Below are 14,304 nucleotides of genomic sequence, written 5' to 3' on the forward strand. Positions count from 1 at the left end.
TTCTTGAAAATCCTGAATGTCGACTGCGTGCAACACTCAAGCTCTTTCTGCTGCGTTTACGTGCTGCTCGTATCTTTTACCACTATGTAGACTTGTTCATATGTATTTTACTGCCAATATAAACTCAATATTTAAAGATGCATTTAATTCATTTTTGGGTGTGTCTTCACATTTGACCAGAAAATTGAAGTTTTTGACCACTCTCACTTTAGTTACTTATCAATCAGACCAGCAGCCACCTTCATAAGTCACTGCTGCTGCTGTTCATGGGAGTTGTTTAGTTTTGTTTAGCCGTTTTCCCACTAAAATTAGCGGGTCGACGCGGGTTTTTTAAACGCGGGTCGACCCGCTAACAATCGGCATTTGGCTCCTTTCCCATTGACCAAAATGAGCCGAGTCTGCCCCCCGCTGAGGGATCAGACAGAGCATAAACCAGTCGCCCCGCTCTCATCCGCGGTGCAAGAGACACACACAGTCATGCCACAGCCGCTCGCCGCGGAGTGTCCGTCCGCCGAGGCAGACTCTCTGGCTGGCTGACCTGGAGCACCAGGACCGCGGAGGACAGAGAGTCTGCTGCGGCCGGATGACGGACGTCCGCGGCACAACACGTCAGTTAAACAGACTGTCGCTTCTTTTCTTTTCGTTTTTGGTCAGTGTTGTTTGATCTTTTGATCCCAGTCTCGGATGAGAGCAGAGCGGAGCAGAGCTTTGTTTTGGTACGTGATATGAGACGCGACCGGCGCGATGACGTAGCGTCACGTAACGTTCAGTGTCATCACGTAAATTAGCGGGTTGACGCGGGTCTGGCGTTCCCACTGCAAGCCGAGCAGAGCCGAGCCGATTAAAGGCGATTGTAACCCGCGTCGCTTGCTGAGTGGCTCGGTGCGCCTTTCCCACTGCCACCAAAAGCCGATTGTTAGCGGGTTTAAACGGGTTTTTTGGCCAGTGGGAAAGGGGTATTAGTTAGGATCCCCATTAGCTCTTACTGGGGTCCGACTATTATACATAGAAGTACATGATTTCTTTATACACAACAAAAGAAAACAATATAATGAATATATAATAATAATAAAATAAATATCAATACAATTGATCATTCAATCAATCAATCAATTAGTAGTTGACTGGGCAAACAAAACATCTCTATTTAAAAGATACTGTTTTACAATTAGTTTAAAGTGATAGTTCAACATTTTGGCGAATTGGCCCATAGGTTCGTTACCTTTATTTGTCGGTGTGAGCTATTTTCAGAACCACCGAGTGGAGAGGCGAGCTGCTCAGAGCTACGCTACGGAGGCTAATGGGATTTCTTGGTTTCCCTCATCAAACTCATCAAATACGCAATCCAACAACTCCAAAACGGTCTGGTGGACAAGTTGTGACCTGCACAATCACCACACTATGAGATAATAACGGAACGTTACGAGACAGAGTTGTTTTAGAGGTAAATTCATGCAAAACCGCCGATGTGTGTTGCTGTCGGGGACAGTTTTTCAGCAAACAGTCTCTGTATTTACCTCGAAAACAACTCTGTCTGGTAACGTTCTGTTATTATCTCATAGCGTGGTGAATGTGCAGGTCACAACTTGTCTACCAGAGTGTTTTGGAGTTGTTGGATTGTGTATTTGATGAGTTTGATAAGGGAAACCAAAAAATCCCATTAGCCTCCGTAGTGTAGCTCTGAGTAGCTCGCAGCTCCACTCCGCCGTTCTAGAAATAGCTTGCACCGACAAATAAAGGTAACGAACCCACTGCTATAGGGGTTATGGCAATGGGCCAATTTGCCAAAATGTTGAACTATCCCTTTAAATTGACTGTTCTTATGTTTGATGTTTCTTTGGAGTGAATTCCATTGCTACATGACTGCTCTTTTGATAACATTTGTCTTTGCTTTTGGCAAAGTGATAAGTTACCTCCTGTGGCATCATGTCTGGTGATGTAATTATGTTTGTCTAAGTTCTGATACAGAATAAGTGGAGTTGTTTTTAACAGTGATGTTTCTAATTAATACTAGTAATGAATAGAGTTATCTGTCTTTGACCGGGAACCAGTTCAGTCTCTGTGTGTCAGTGGTTGGTGTGTAGACAGTGTGTGCTCCTCTCTGCAGGTATCACATCTCTCTGGTGGAGCTGTTAGCAGCCTGTGCAGAGGGGAAGAACGTCTACACAGAGATCAAATGCACTTCTCTGCTGCCGCTGGAGGACGTGGTCAGAGTGGTGACACACGAAGACTGCATCACTGAGGTGTGTGTGTGTGTGTGTGTGTGTGTGTGTGTGTGTGTGTGTGTGTGTTCTGCCTATTTTTATTTTTATTAACCTCTATCTCTTCGGCCTTGTAACCACTGACAGATCTAATCTGCTTAACCTGAGCACACCTCACCAAACCACACTGTTATTAATGGTGTTCAGTCAACTGTATCGACCACAGTCAAACTAGGCCGTGGTTTAAATTATGAATCACTTTGTTTTGAACTCTCTGTCGGTCTGTCTCTGTGTTTCTCTCTCTCTCCTGCCTGTCTCTGTCTGTGGGTCTCCAGGTGAAGATAGCCTACGTGAACTTTGTTAATCACTGCTACGTGGACACAGAAGTGGAGATGAAGGAGATCTACACGTCCAACCACATCTGGAAGCTGTTTGAGGACTTCACAGTGGACATGGCCCGGGTAATAACAGAGCTGACTACTGCAGTTCACTGCTTAAAGGGATAGTTTAACATTTAGGCAAATTCGCCCATTGCCATAATCCCTATAGTCTTAGCAGTAGGTTCATTACCTTTAATTGTCGGTGCAAGCTGTTTTGAGATCAGCGGGGCAGAGATGCAAGCTTTGCACAGCACGCAATATTTCCACGTTTCCCTCATTAAACTCATCAAATACACAATCCAACAACTCCAAAACGCTTTTGGAGTTGTTGGATTGTGTATTTAGTTTGATGAGGGAAATGGGAAAGTACCGTGAAGAGCACACGTCTCTGCCCCGGCCATTTTCTTATACTTATTTGGTGAGGGGAAGAGGGGATGGGAGGGAGAATTGGGAGAAAAAGTTTGCTTTGTAGGGTTAGGGTGGGACATGTAATAATGTCTTGTTGTTTAATGAAACAAAAAACTAATAAACACATGCATAAAAAAAACAACAACAAAAAATCCAGCTTGCACCGACAATTAAAGGTAATGAACCTACTGCTAAAACTAAAGGGATTGAGGCAATGGGCCAATTTGCCAAAATGTTGAACTATCCCTTTAACTTCATCATCATTGTAGAACTTCAGCTGTTTTAACGATGATGATGAAGGTCACAATCTGTCATTCTGTGGTATGTCATTGCGTTATGTTGGCTTATTGTCTTTATTCTTTCTTCTTTTGTGTCACTGTTGTTGTATGTGCTTTTATTGTCTATATTTTAATGTTACCCCCCCTCTCCCTTCCCCTTAGGAGGTCTTCACCTCCTACCAGGCCATTGCCTTAATAAGAATGTATTCTTAGCAATTCTTGCCTGGTAAAATAAAGGTTTACTACTACTACTACGATGATGATGATGATGATGATGATGATGATGATGATGATATGAGCTTATGTTGTCTGCAGGTGTGTAATAAACGAGACAAGCGTCTCTCTGATCCGGTCCTGGAGAAGTACATCATCAACGTGGTCTTTGACACCATCAACGCCTTCTTCAGCTCGCCGTTCTCTGAGAACAGCACCTCTCTGCAGGTCAGGAACAATATATTATTAACCCTCTGGGGTCAGGGCGATGGCAGGGGGTATTGTTTTACTCTCACTCTTTTTTTAATTAAAGCGGGACACTTTGGCCTTTACGAAGTGTCCACTGGTGTGTCTGTAGCTCACCCAGAAACAGAGTAGTTCTGCCTCAAACATCCGTGTCCAATAGGAGACTCCTGCCCCATCACAGGATGGGCCAAAGGGCCCTAGTTTCCTAGACCGAGCGAAGTCTAAGTGCAGCGCAGCTTCACCACGCCAACGAGGCGTGTCCAGGTCCATTTCGCAAGTTTGGTGGGCAGCGCAGTCCGACTTACGCCAGCGCAGGCCCTCCCCTTGTCCCTCCTACCGGTGCAAACGGCAAAGAGGGAGGAGAGAGGGCGGGAGGGAGACAGGAGGAGGAGAGAAAGGCCGATTCGGAGCTTCACCAATCAAATGAGCTCCTCTCCTCACCTTTAACTGCGCCGCGGGCGATGCGCGCTGCAAGTTTGTCATTTTTTATACTTTGACATGGACGGAGGAGACAGCGACGCCAGTGGCCGAACCTCTCCCAGGAGGAAACAGCTGTTTTGGTCCGGAGGTCCGAGCTCAGAGTGGCCGAATAATGAGTTTACTAATATCCTTAATCAGGTTTGATCTGATACACTGAGAACGGCTGCCCAGTGTAAAAAACAACAACTCATAAACTAATAAAGAAACTCATATTTATTCACACCCTGTGTAAGAAAGATGAGAGGTGTAGGCTACACTAATCACAACATAAACAAACACCATGCGGGATGAAATCAGCGTAAAGGACGCTCTCTCTCTCTCTCTCTCTCTCTTTGTCCTCCTCTCTTTTTTTTCTGTGATAGAGATGCTGAGTATAGGCTATATACTGACTATCTGATACCGAGGCTGTTGTGGTGGGCTAAGAGAGATGATGATTTGTGTTTTGTTTTTCATTGCGGCCGCGTGACGACGCAGTCGCTCGCCGCTAATGAATTAATAAGTAGATAAATAAATAAAGCGGATCATCACAACGGCACAGTGCGTATCTCAACACGGCAGTGACATGCAGTCATCCACCCTCAGTCCTGCTTGGGACATCCACAGCTGCTTTTCAGTGCCAGTTCGTCCCTGCTGTGTTAATTCAGGTGGAGTTTCCATTACGCGTGCCACAGCCATTGATCTCTGCTTTGATCTGACGTCAGATGTGACGGGACAATCTATATAGATATAAATTCACGTGCATTAAATAGTGGTTATTGTGGATATTTATTGCATTGAAATGTGCCTGGAACTGTGGAAATCTGCCTGTGAGGTCTTGGTGACGTGTGTGCACTGCAGGTCAGTCAGCCAAACTTCCACTGCATCTGCTGCGCTCCGCCCTGCGCTGAGAGTAGACCTGGTTTGAGGTGGCGAGCTTTCAGCGCACCCTCGGTGGGACATTTTCGCACGAAACTTCCACTGCACCAAGCTGAATCTGTGACGCCTCCCCCTGCTGCGCGGCCACACCTATCTCAGCGCAGCATCTGACTTTGCGCTAGGCTCCGCTGGTCGAAACTTGCATTACACCGGCTGCGTTACCTTGCGCCACCTGCGCTGCGCCACCAAACTAGGGCCCATAGAGTCTTCATTTACATCAACACATTAGTTCCTTCGATATCGCTGTGACAGCGGCTGCCTGTCCTAGCAGTGAGTGATTGCTGGATTGTTTGTTTGTTTGTTTTTAGCCTGTGTGCATGTTGGAGTGATCTATGGAGTTTTTGGGTGTTGTGTGTTTGGGGTTTTTAATCTGCCTATTTATTGTGTTTTTTTGTGCGCTGCTGGGAGTCTGGGACAAACTAATTCCCCCCTCGAGGATTAATAAAGTTCAATCAATCGATCGAGATGGTTGCTCTGTTGCAATTATCAGAAAATCATCTGTAAATGTAATAAATTATGCATAGATTACCATTTACACAAGCTGAGACCAAGACATGGGCCTCATGTGGAAGGAGAAAGTTTGTTCACTGCAGGACAGACATGCTGTTGTCATACCAGGATAGTGGGGCATTTTTGTAAATAATATAAATAATATATTTTGTATCATAGCCAAAGCCCTTATTCTCTTCCCCCGAATCCCCAAGACCTCAAAGAACAGTTATATAGTGCATAAAAGAAGTTTATAACAATCTTCTGTGTTTCCAACAAATATATGTGAATTTTTTCTGATATAGCTCTTTCTACATTCATATGACACCACTACAGCATGAATATTCTGAAAGCCCAGGTTGTCCTGAAACAAAGGATGTCAATTACTTGATTGTGCATCACAGAGGTTTTACAAACATTAATACACAAGGAGACCAGGCGAGAGAAATACAGAAGAAAATCCCACAGACTCTGAAGGGTTAAATATTGAATACGGTATTGTAACAGCAACACCTGCAGTCAGGAGATCACATGATACATAATATGACTTAATAAATACAATACATGAAGACAAAAAAAATAAAATTAAAATCCTTTTTATTCATTTTATCAGGATTATATTTTTTCTTTTTTTCTCGTTATATCTGCAGGTTTTGTTCATGTATTTGTTTATTTCTTCCTTTGTTTGACATTAGGTTTAATTCCTCGTCTTCTCTCTCTTGCTCTGTCAGACTCATCACACCATTGTGACTCAGCTGCTTCAGTCGTCTGTCCGGCTGCTGGACTGTCCCTGGCTGCAGCAGCAGCACAGGGGACAGGTGGAGACCTGCATCAAGACCCTCGCTATGACAGGTAACACACACACACACACACACACACACACACACAAACACACCCACATGCACGTCTCACCCCTGCACAGACTGATCAGTGACTCTCTCTCCTTCTGTTTTCAGCCAAGAGTCGCTCTATCTCTATTCCTCTGGACCTGGAGGCTCAGATCAGCTCCATGTTGTCCAGTTCTGCTCTCAACTCTCTGTCCCGCTCCAACCCAAACTACAAGTCGTCCTCCAGGTCCTCCAGACCCATCGCCTCCAGCAACCCCTGGGACTACAAGAACATCATAGAGAAACTACAGGTTTTACTTCCATGTGTATTAAACCAGATGAGTCGCTCAGCTCAGACAGTAAACCAGTGATTCCCAACCAGGGCTATGTGTACCCCGAGGGTTAGCAGGTTAGCAGGCAGCGTCCGGAGCATTTGGACCTGAATAACAGAGCTACACAAAGCGAAGACGCACATATGGTGCGTTTAAAAAAACATCAATAACAGTCAGTGCATGTGTGTGTGTTGTGAGAGAGGAGGGAGGAGAGAACCCCGCCTGTCAGAGGAGAAGAGAAATGCATTGTAATGAATGTAATGAAATGAGAGAAACACATTGGAATCTGAAACTGCACAACTTAGAGTTTGCTTTTTTATTTAACTCTTTGACTGCCAGCCATTCTCACAGCAGCTACCTCCAGCTTGCCAGGCATTTTCCAGCTTTTTGACTGATCTTTTTAGACCCACCATATATTATGTACTATTACTATATACACATTCAACCCATCAAATTAAATAAGAGAGTCTCTACTTTCCAGCAATATATAGAATAGAATAGAATAGAATAGAATAGAATATAGGTTAGTTTAGCCCAAAAAGCCATTTTGGCACCAAAATCTTGAGAAAAAGGCAGTGAAAGAGTTAATAAAAATAACACCTGTTATAGGACCTTTTGATTAAAATAAAAATAAAATAATGGACCCCCCCCCCCAAAAAAAAAGGTCTAAGGTAGACACTGTATTGAGTATTGAATCCTGTTTATTGGTATCCTGTTTGAAATTTTAGTATTGTGACAATCCTACAACTCTGTGAAGATACATTTGGCTACAACAGACACCAAACCAGCCAAAAACAACTCAAACGCAGGAGAATATGTATAAGAGAGAAATTGAAATGATTTTAATTTCATACTCGGTTGTCTTAAAACCGAAACTCCGTCTCGTAACGTTGTGTTATTATCTCATAGCGTGTTGAATGTGCAGGTCACAACTTGTCCACCAGAGTGTTGTGGAGTTGTTGGATTGTGTATTTGATGAGTTTGATGAGGGAAAACAAGAAATCTCATTAGCCTCCGTAGCGTAGCTCTGAGCAGCTCACGGCTCTGCTCCGCCGGTCTAAAAATAGCTTGCACCGACAATTAAAGCTAACGAACCAACTCCTAAGAATATAGGGATTATGGCAATGGGCCAATATGTCAAAATGTGGAACTATCCCTTTAACGTTTTATATGACCACTTGTGGAGAATCGTCAACATGTATGAGTGAGGGGGTACTGGTGGACTGACAAAAAGGCTCAGGGGGTCCACAAGACAAAAAAGGTTGGAAACCACAGCAGTAAACCATGAGCTTCAACAACTAACTGTGTGTGTGTGTGTGTGTGTGTGTGTGTGTGTGTGTGTGTGTGTGTGTGTGTGTGTGTGTGTGTGTGTGTGTGTGTTCAGGACATCATCAACACTCTGGAGGAGCGTTTGAAGCCGCTGGTGAATGCAGAGCTGTCTGTGTTGGTGGACGTCCTCCATCAGCCTGAGCTGCTGTTTCTGGAGGGAACCGACGCCCGGCAGCGCTGCGAGTCTGGAGGCTTCATCTCCAAGTAGGTCCAGGTCCAAAACCTCCTGCTGCACTGACACACTGACAGAGGTCTGATGTGTGTGTGTGTGTGTGTGTGTGTGTAGGCTGATCCAGCACACGAAGGCTCTGATGTCGGCAGAGGAGAAGTTGTGTATCAAAGTTCTGAGAACGCTGCAGGAAATGCTGATCAGGACTCTGGACTTTGATGAGAAGGTCAGTTAAACGACTGACCGACCGATGAGGATCAAACCTCTCTAGGATCTGCTTAGTACCTACACAGCCTCATTTACTTTAGTGAAAAGTTATTCATTTGTATGGAACCAGCCAAGCAAAAATCCTTTAAACTTTTTTTTTTTTGATTGATTTCAAATGTTTGAAAGGTTTGCTTATAGAATATCTTCATTTAGTCAGAACTGTTTTTGGTTTTGTTTATAGTATTGATGTCATGATATATCTTACCTTACTAGTCTTTCTTATCTCCAGGTATGTTATCGGTTATCGGCATCGGCATCGGCCTTTTGAAGCAGAAAGTTATCGGTATCGGTTTTAAAAAATAGTTATCGTGCATCTCCAATTAAGTCTCATACAGTAAATAGATGCTTACACTTTGGTTGCAATCAGGAGCTGTAGTGCCCTCTAGCTTCAGTATGAAAAGAGAAACTGATGGACTCTGATATCTGTTTGACTTTTGCGTGAGAGGACATTTGAATTTCCAGAATAACCATGATTGTCTGATTTGACTCAAATCAAAATGTAATGGTATCATTTTTAATAAGATTTATAATAAGATGATCTTAAATGATGAACCAGGAGGCGACTCTGATGCTGCTTTGTGTTACTGCAGGGAATCGCACTGAGGAAAGTTTTACTGCAGAACTACTTGTTTCCAAACAACAAGAAGAACAACCAGAAGAACGACCTGGTAGAGATCGGAGCTGCAGGTTCACTCATTCACTCTCATTCACACTTATTCACACTGACCACAGTTAATATCTAAGCTGTCATTTTTAGTTTCATCATCACTGTACTCTTAGTACTCTACCTTCTCTGTTTGATGTTAATGCAAACTCAGTACTTTACTGGTGTAGCCTCGTAAACCAGCCTCTCGTGGAAGTGCGTTTCATTTCATTCTGAGGGAGAGTCTGGCCTCATCCCCATTCTAAGCGTTTGGACTGAAACCCTCAGAAGGCCGAGCCAATCAGCGTCGCCCGCTGTGATTGACACAGCACGTTGGCCAATCAGGGACCGACTGGTGCAAAGCCCAGTCGCTACACCAACTTGCTGATTGGCTGAATGGGGTTGTCTGTCAACGCTACTACCAAAGATATTAAACCGTCCCGCCCAGCTCCCGCCCACCCCAAACGCTTAGAGGGGGGATGAGGCCAGACTCTCCCGAGAAATGAAATGAAATGCATTTCCGCGAGAGGCTGGTTTACGAGGCTATTACTGTTGCACCTTCAGAGTTAAAGTCTTCAAACATTTGGGCTCAGTTCTCTTGGAAAGCCATTTTTGTCTATCAGTATCTTATTAAACGATGAAGCTACAAACACTAATCAACATTAAAGTCAATCCAACAGAGACTGACAGCTGACTCCAGTGTGTGTGTGTGTGTGTGTGTCAGGCGCGGAGCAGGAGCGGGACTGGGCGGCGGTGGCGACCATTCAGTGTCGACTGGACCGAGAAGGAGGAACGAAGCTGTTCACAGATCTGGTGATGAGCAGCAAGAACGACAAGATCTTCCAGGAGAGCATCCAGCTGGCCATCTGTCTGCTGGAGGGAGGGAACACTGAGATCCAGGTGAGAACACAGCTCCATGCAGAACAGGAGATGAGATCAAGGACATAGCTAAATAAGCAAATATAAAAAAAAATATTGTGTGTATATATATAGTATATGTAACGGAGGTACTGTATAGTCACAGTCACAGTCACGAGGTACCAGTGAGGAGAAGTGACGGCATGTGGCAGTTATTGGTACTGAAGTTAAACTCACTCAGCCATGAAAGACGTGCTCTTATTTCTAGTCAAAAATGTCATTTCTAGTCAAAACAATCTCATTATACTTAAAATAAGACTCATTGCATTAAAAAGTAGCTTGTTTTTAGGCACTTTTAACTTTTTTTCAAACATATTTTCACTTGAATTAAGTAGGAAAATCTGATAGTGGAGCAAGTTTTTCTTTCTTATTACAAGCTCAAAAAACTGCTTCCACTGGCAGATTTTTCTACTTATTTCAAATAAAAATGTGTTTGAAACAAGTGAAAATGATCTAAAAACAAGTTAATTTTTAGGTGATGAGTCTTAGTTTAAGTGGAAATAGATTAGTTTTGAATAGAAATGAGACTTCTTTTTTATTAAAGTATATATTTTTTGGCTTTTTTGGATAGCACAGTATAGATAGACAGGAAAGGGGGAGGCAGAGAGAGGGAGAATGACATGCAGGAAAGGTCTGCCCGATGCGGGATTCGAACCGGGGACGCCTGTGTTGAGGACTATAGCCTCTACATGGGGCGGCCGCTTTAACCACTGCGCCACACACCACCCCGAAATGAGACATTTTGACAAGAAATAAGAAGGAGAAAAGGTGTTTGCGCTCTTGCTCACTGTCCAAAAACATCCTCTTTTCAGGTGCGTAGGCCAAAAAACATTTGAGAGCAACAGGAGGAAAAGGCTCGCACACAAGAAATAAGACAAATATTCTTGGAAAGATTTTGAGTTTTTGCAGTGTATATATTTAAGCAATACAGCAATACATCACTCCAGTCCGTGACATACACTCATTATACCACAGCTAAGGGCCGTTCTTCTGCCCGACGTAAATTTGCTTTTATAAAATGGTTACCAATAATATGAAAGAGCAATACACCATCAATTTATGTAGTTGCAGAAATACATTATAATTATCTAATAAAATAGCCCCACTGTAAAAAAAAAAAATAGTCCCACCTCTGCATGTCGTCTTTTCCTCAGCGTTTTTTCAGGAGAAAGTCACGGCTCAATCCGCTCTTCCATTGTTAACCCTCCCCAGAGGTGAAACACTGGCGACCTTTTGCTACCTACTGTCACAGTTTCTGTCATCAATAACAAACTTCCATTCATACTTCCCTGATGCAGACTGATATGCTGTGATAAGGCTTTAGAATTACTGCTGTGGTATACGCTCATTATATCACAGTTAACAACCAATCAGTTTGCCGGATTTCACCTTTCCGCTATATATATATTATGCTCATTTCAGGGGTTTTTAATATGATATTGGACCCCAGTGGAGCACTATTGAAAGTGTCAATCAGAAGGATAAATATATAAATCAAGTTCAGACAAATAGAGAAATTAAACATGTATGTAAGTAAATAAAGCAAATTAGAACACCATGAAATAAATATATATGATAAACATAGACACAGTCACACCAACAACCTGCACAGATTTTCTCAACAATAATCCCAACTCAGTATTCACATTTTGTAGCTTTTTTTCCCCAGATCTTCCAACTGTCCTACACAGTCTTTTCTTGACAACTTTTTTCTAAAGCCAGGAAAGAATTTGAACAAAAAACCTTATATATTGAGGGCAGCATGGAGGGGGAGAACCAAAGCATGACTGAGATCTGGACACTGACCCGGCTTCTTTCTCCCGCAGAACTCGTTCTATAAACTGATGATGGGCGACAACAAGTCGGAGAAGTTCTTCAAGGTTCTTCACGACCGGATGAAAGAAGCTCAGACTGACATCAAAGCTACAGTGTCTGTCAACGTTGGAGAGATGACGCACAAGGCCAACGAGAAGGAGCTGGAGAACGGTGAGATGTGAAGTCTGATGGTGATGAGGTTTCAGTTTGGATCTGTTTGTTCTGCTGGTTCATTGGTTCATTGAGGGTGAATCTTTTCAACGGTGCCAAGGTTTCAGACTTAGGGCTCTAATTTCGTAGACCAGGCGCAGGCGTGGCGCACAGGGTGTATCCAGGCGCAGTTTGCAGTTTTCGTGCACGGCGTGGCGCAATCCCGCTTCCTTCCCTCCCACCGGCGCAAGTGGCAAAGAGGGAGGAGAGAAGGCGTGGAGTGGGTTTAACACAGCCGAGTCCGTTCTTCACTAATCAAATGAGCTTTTAAATGCACTGCGGGCGAGGCGGAAGTTTAATTTCACCATGGAAAAAGGAGACAGCAGTGAGACGGCCAAACTTCTCCCAGGAGGAAACTGATGTTCTGGTCTGGGAGGTCCAAGCTCGCAGGGAGGAGGTTACTGATATTGTTACCCAGGTTTGCTCTGACATACTGAGAACTACCCAGTCTAAAAAAAAAAAAAACACACACCCCTTTTCCACTAATAAAGACACTCATATTAAAGGGATAGTTCACCCAAAATTCAAATTTCACTCATTATCTACTCACCCTCATGTAGACTAAGGCCGCGTTCAGACTGCAGGCATATCTGATTCAAATCTGATTCCTTCTCATATCCGATTTTTAGGGCTGACTGTCCACACTGTTTTTAGCAAGTGTCCAAATCGCATTTGGCTCTGTTCAGACTGGGCCACATTCATTATTGACCCATCTGACAGGTTGCTGTAGCAACGACGTCGGAGCGGAGGCTCCGCCGTATGTGACAGGCGATGCCTCGCGGACGCGGCGGCTGCAGCACCGGGCAGATCAGCTGCAGCACAGTGATCTGCCCGGTGCTGCAGCCGCACTACCCCGCTAGTTTCAACCTCAGCCCGCCTGGTGTGTGTGTACGTGTACCAGAGACTGGTGTGTGTGTGTGTGTGTGTGTGTGTGCGTGTGTGCGTGTGTGCGTGTGCGTGTGTGCGTGTGCAGCCACAGAGACGGGAAACTCCAGCACCCCAGAGCTGGAGCGCGCCGTCGCCGTCACTCCTGTCGCCGACAACACGGTAGGACCATACGGGACCTGTAACACAGTGACAGCGCCGCGGAGAGTGACGTCACGGACAGTCAGAACCGATCTGAGTGTTTGGAGCTGTTCAGACTGAGACGCATCTGTCCAAATGCGATCTGAAACTACCTCCTGGAGGTGGTTTCGATCCGTTTTGCAAAAATCGGATTTCATGTGATTTGGGACTGTTCAGACATAAAAAGAGCCATCCAGTTCCAATCTGGATGGGCTAAAAATCGGATTTTGGCTGGCAGTCTGAACGCGGCCTAAGGGCTGGGAGAAGTTTCAGAGTCCTCCTTGGCTTCTCTGAGTTACAGGGGGTCTCGGCGTAGCAGTGCATGTCCATATAACGGTTGCAAATGGATACCAACTGTCTTCGTAACAAAAAGACACACCAAAAAACATCCAAATACCTCCATGCTGCTCGTATGTGATGTCTGTCTTGTATTGAAGCCCCGAAATATGAAATTGTTCCAAAAAAAATTAAATAAGTCTATATTTCAAGCTTGTTTGTAGCGGAAGCTCCTCGGACTCTGGTCCATCCAAATCTCGCACGATTTGCGCCGGCGTCAGTAATCGCACTGACGCCGGCGCAAATCGCGCGAGATTTGGACGGAGTGGATAATGAGTGCAATTTGAATTTTGGGTGGACTATCCTTTTAAGTAAGTATATTTAAACTCGTATGCACAGATCACAACATAAACAAATACCATAACGGGAATGCAATCAGAAACAGCTGTGCGTAAAGGAGGCATCACGGAGCGTCTCTCTTTTTCTTTTTTCTTTAGAATTTACCTGAGATGGGAGATGTCAATATCTGCTCACTATCTGATGCCGAGGCTGATTGTGGTTTGCTGAGAGAGATTATCGTTTATTTGTTTTCAGTTTTTCGTTATGGCCGCGTGACGATGCGGCCGCTCACCCGCAAATAAATTAATAAGTAAATAAATAATAAAGCAGATCATCACAACAGCACAGTGCGTAGTCTCAACATGCAGTCATCCACCCTCACTGTCCTGCTCTTGGGACATCCACGGCTGCTTTTTTGTCCAGTCCCTCCCTGGTTTCATCTGTGTTAATTCAGTCAGGCTGAGTTTCCATTACGCATGCCGACAGCCTTTGATCTGTCATCAG

At 44.2% G+C, this 14,304-nt stretch overlaps 1 protein-coding gene across 1 annotated transcript in view; it reads left to right on the plus strand.

Moving 5' to 3' along the window:
• itpr3 (inositol 1,4,5-trisphosphate receptor, type 3) overlaps nt 1–14,304 on the plus strand; it is a 129,384-nt gene that overhangs the window by 87,873 nt on the left and 27,207 nt on the right. Inside the window, exons 33-42 of the mRNA XM_085780810.1 lie at nt 2,108–2,243; nt 2,537–2,662; nt 3,583–3,708; nt 6,342–6,462; nt 6,567–6,748; nt 8,154–8,302; nt 8,385–8,493; nt 9,125–9,221; nt 9,902–10,077; nt 11,922–12,081. Of these exons, the coding sequence (XP_085636936.1) occupies nt 2,108–2,243; nt 2,537–2,662; nt 3,583–3,708; nt 6,342–6,462; nt 6,567–6,748; nt 8,154–8,302; nt 8,385–8,493; nt 9,125–9,221; nt 9,902–10,077; nt 11,922–12,081 (1,382 nt within the window). The remainder of the gene's footprint in view (nt 1–2,107; nt 2,244–2,536; nt 2,663–3,582; nt 3,709–6,341; nt 6,463–6,566; nt 6,749–8,153; nt 8,303–8,384; nt 8,494–9,124; nt 9,222–9,901; nt 10,078–11,921; nt 12,082–14,304) is intronic.

Source organism: Trachurus japonicus, chromosome 7, assembly GCF_045865225.1.
Source record: "Trachurus japonicus isolate A0001 chromosome 7, Traja_1.0".
In the NCBI taxonomy this organism is placed as follows: Eukaryota; Metazoa; Chordata; class Actinopteri; order Carangiformes; family Carangidae; genus Trachurus; species Trachurus japonicus.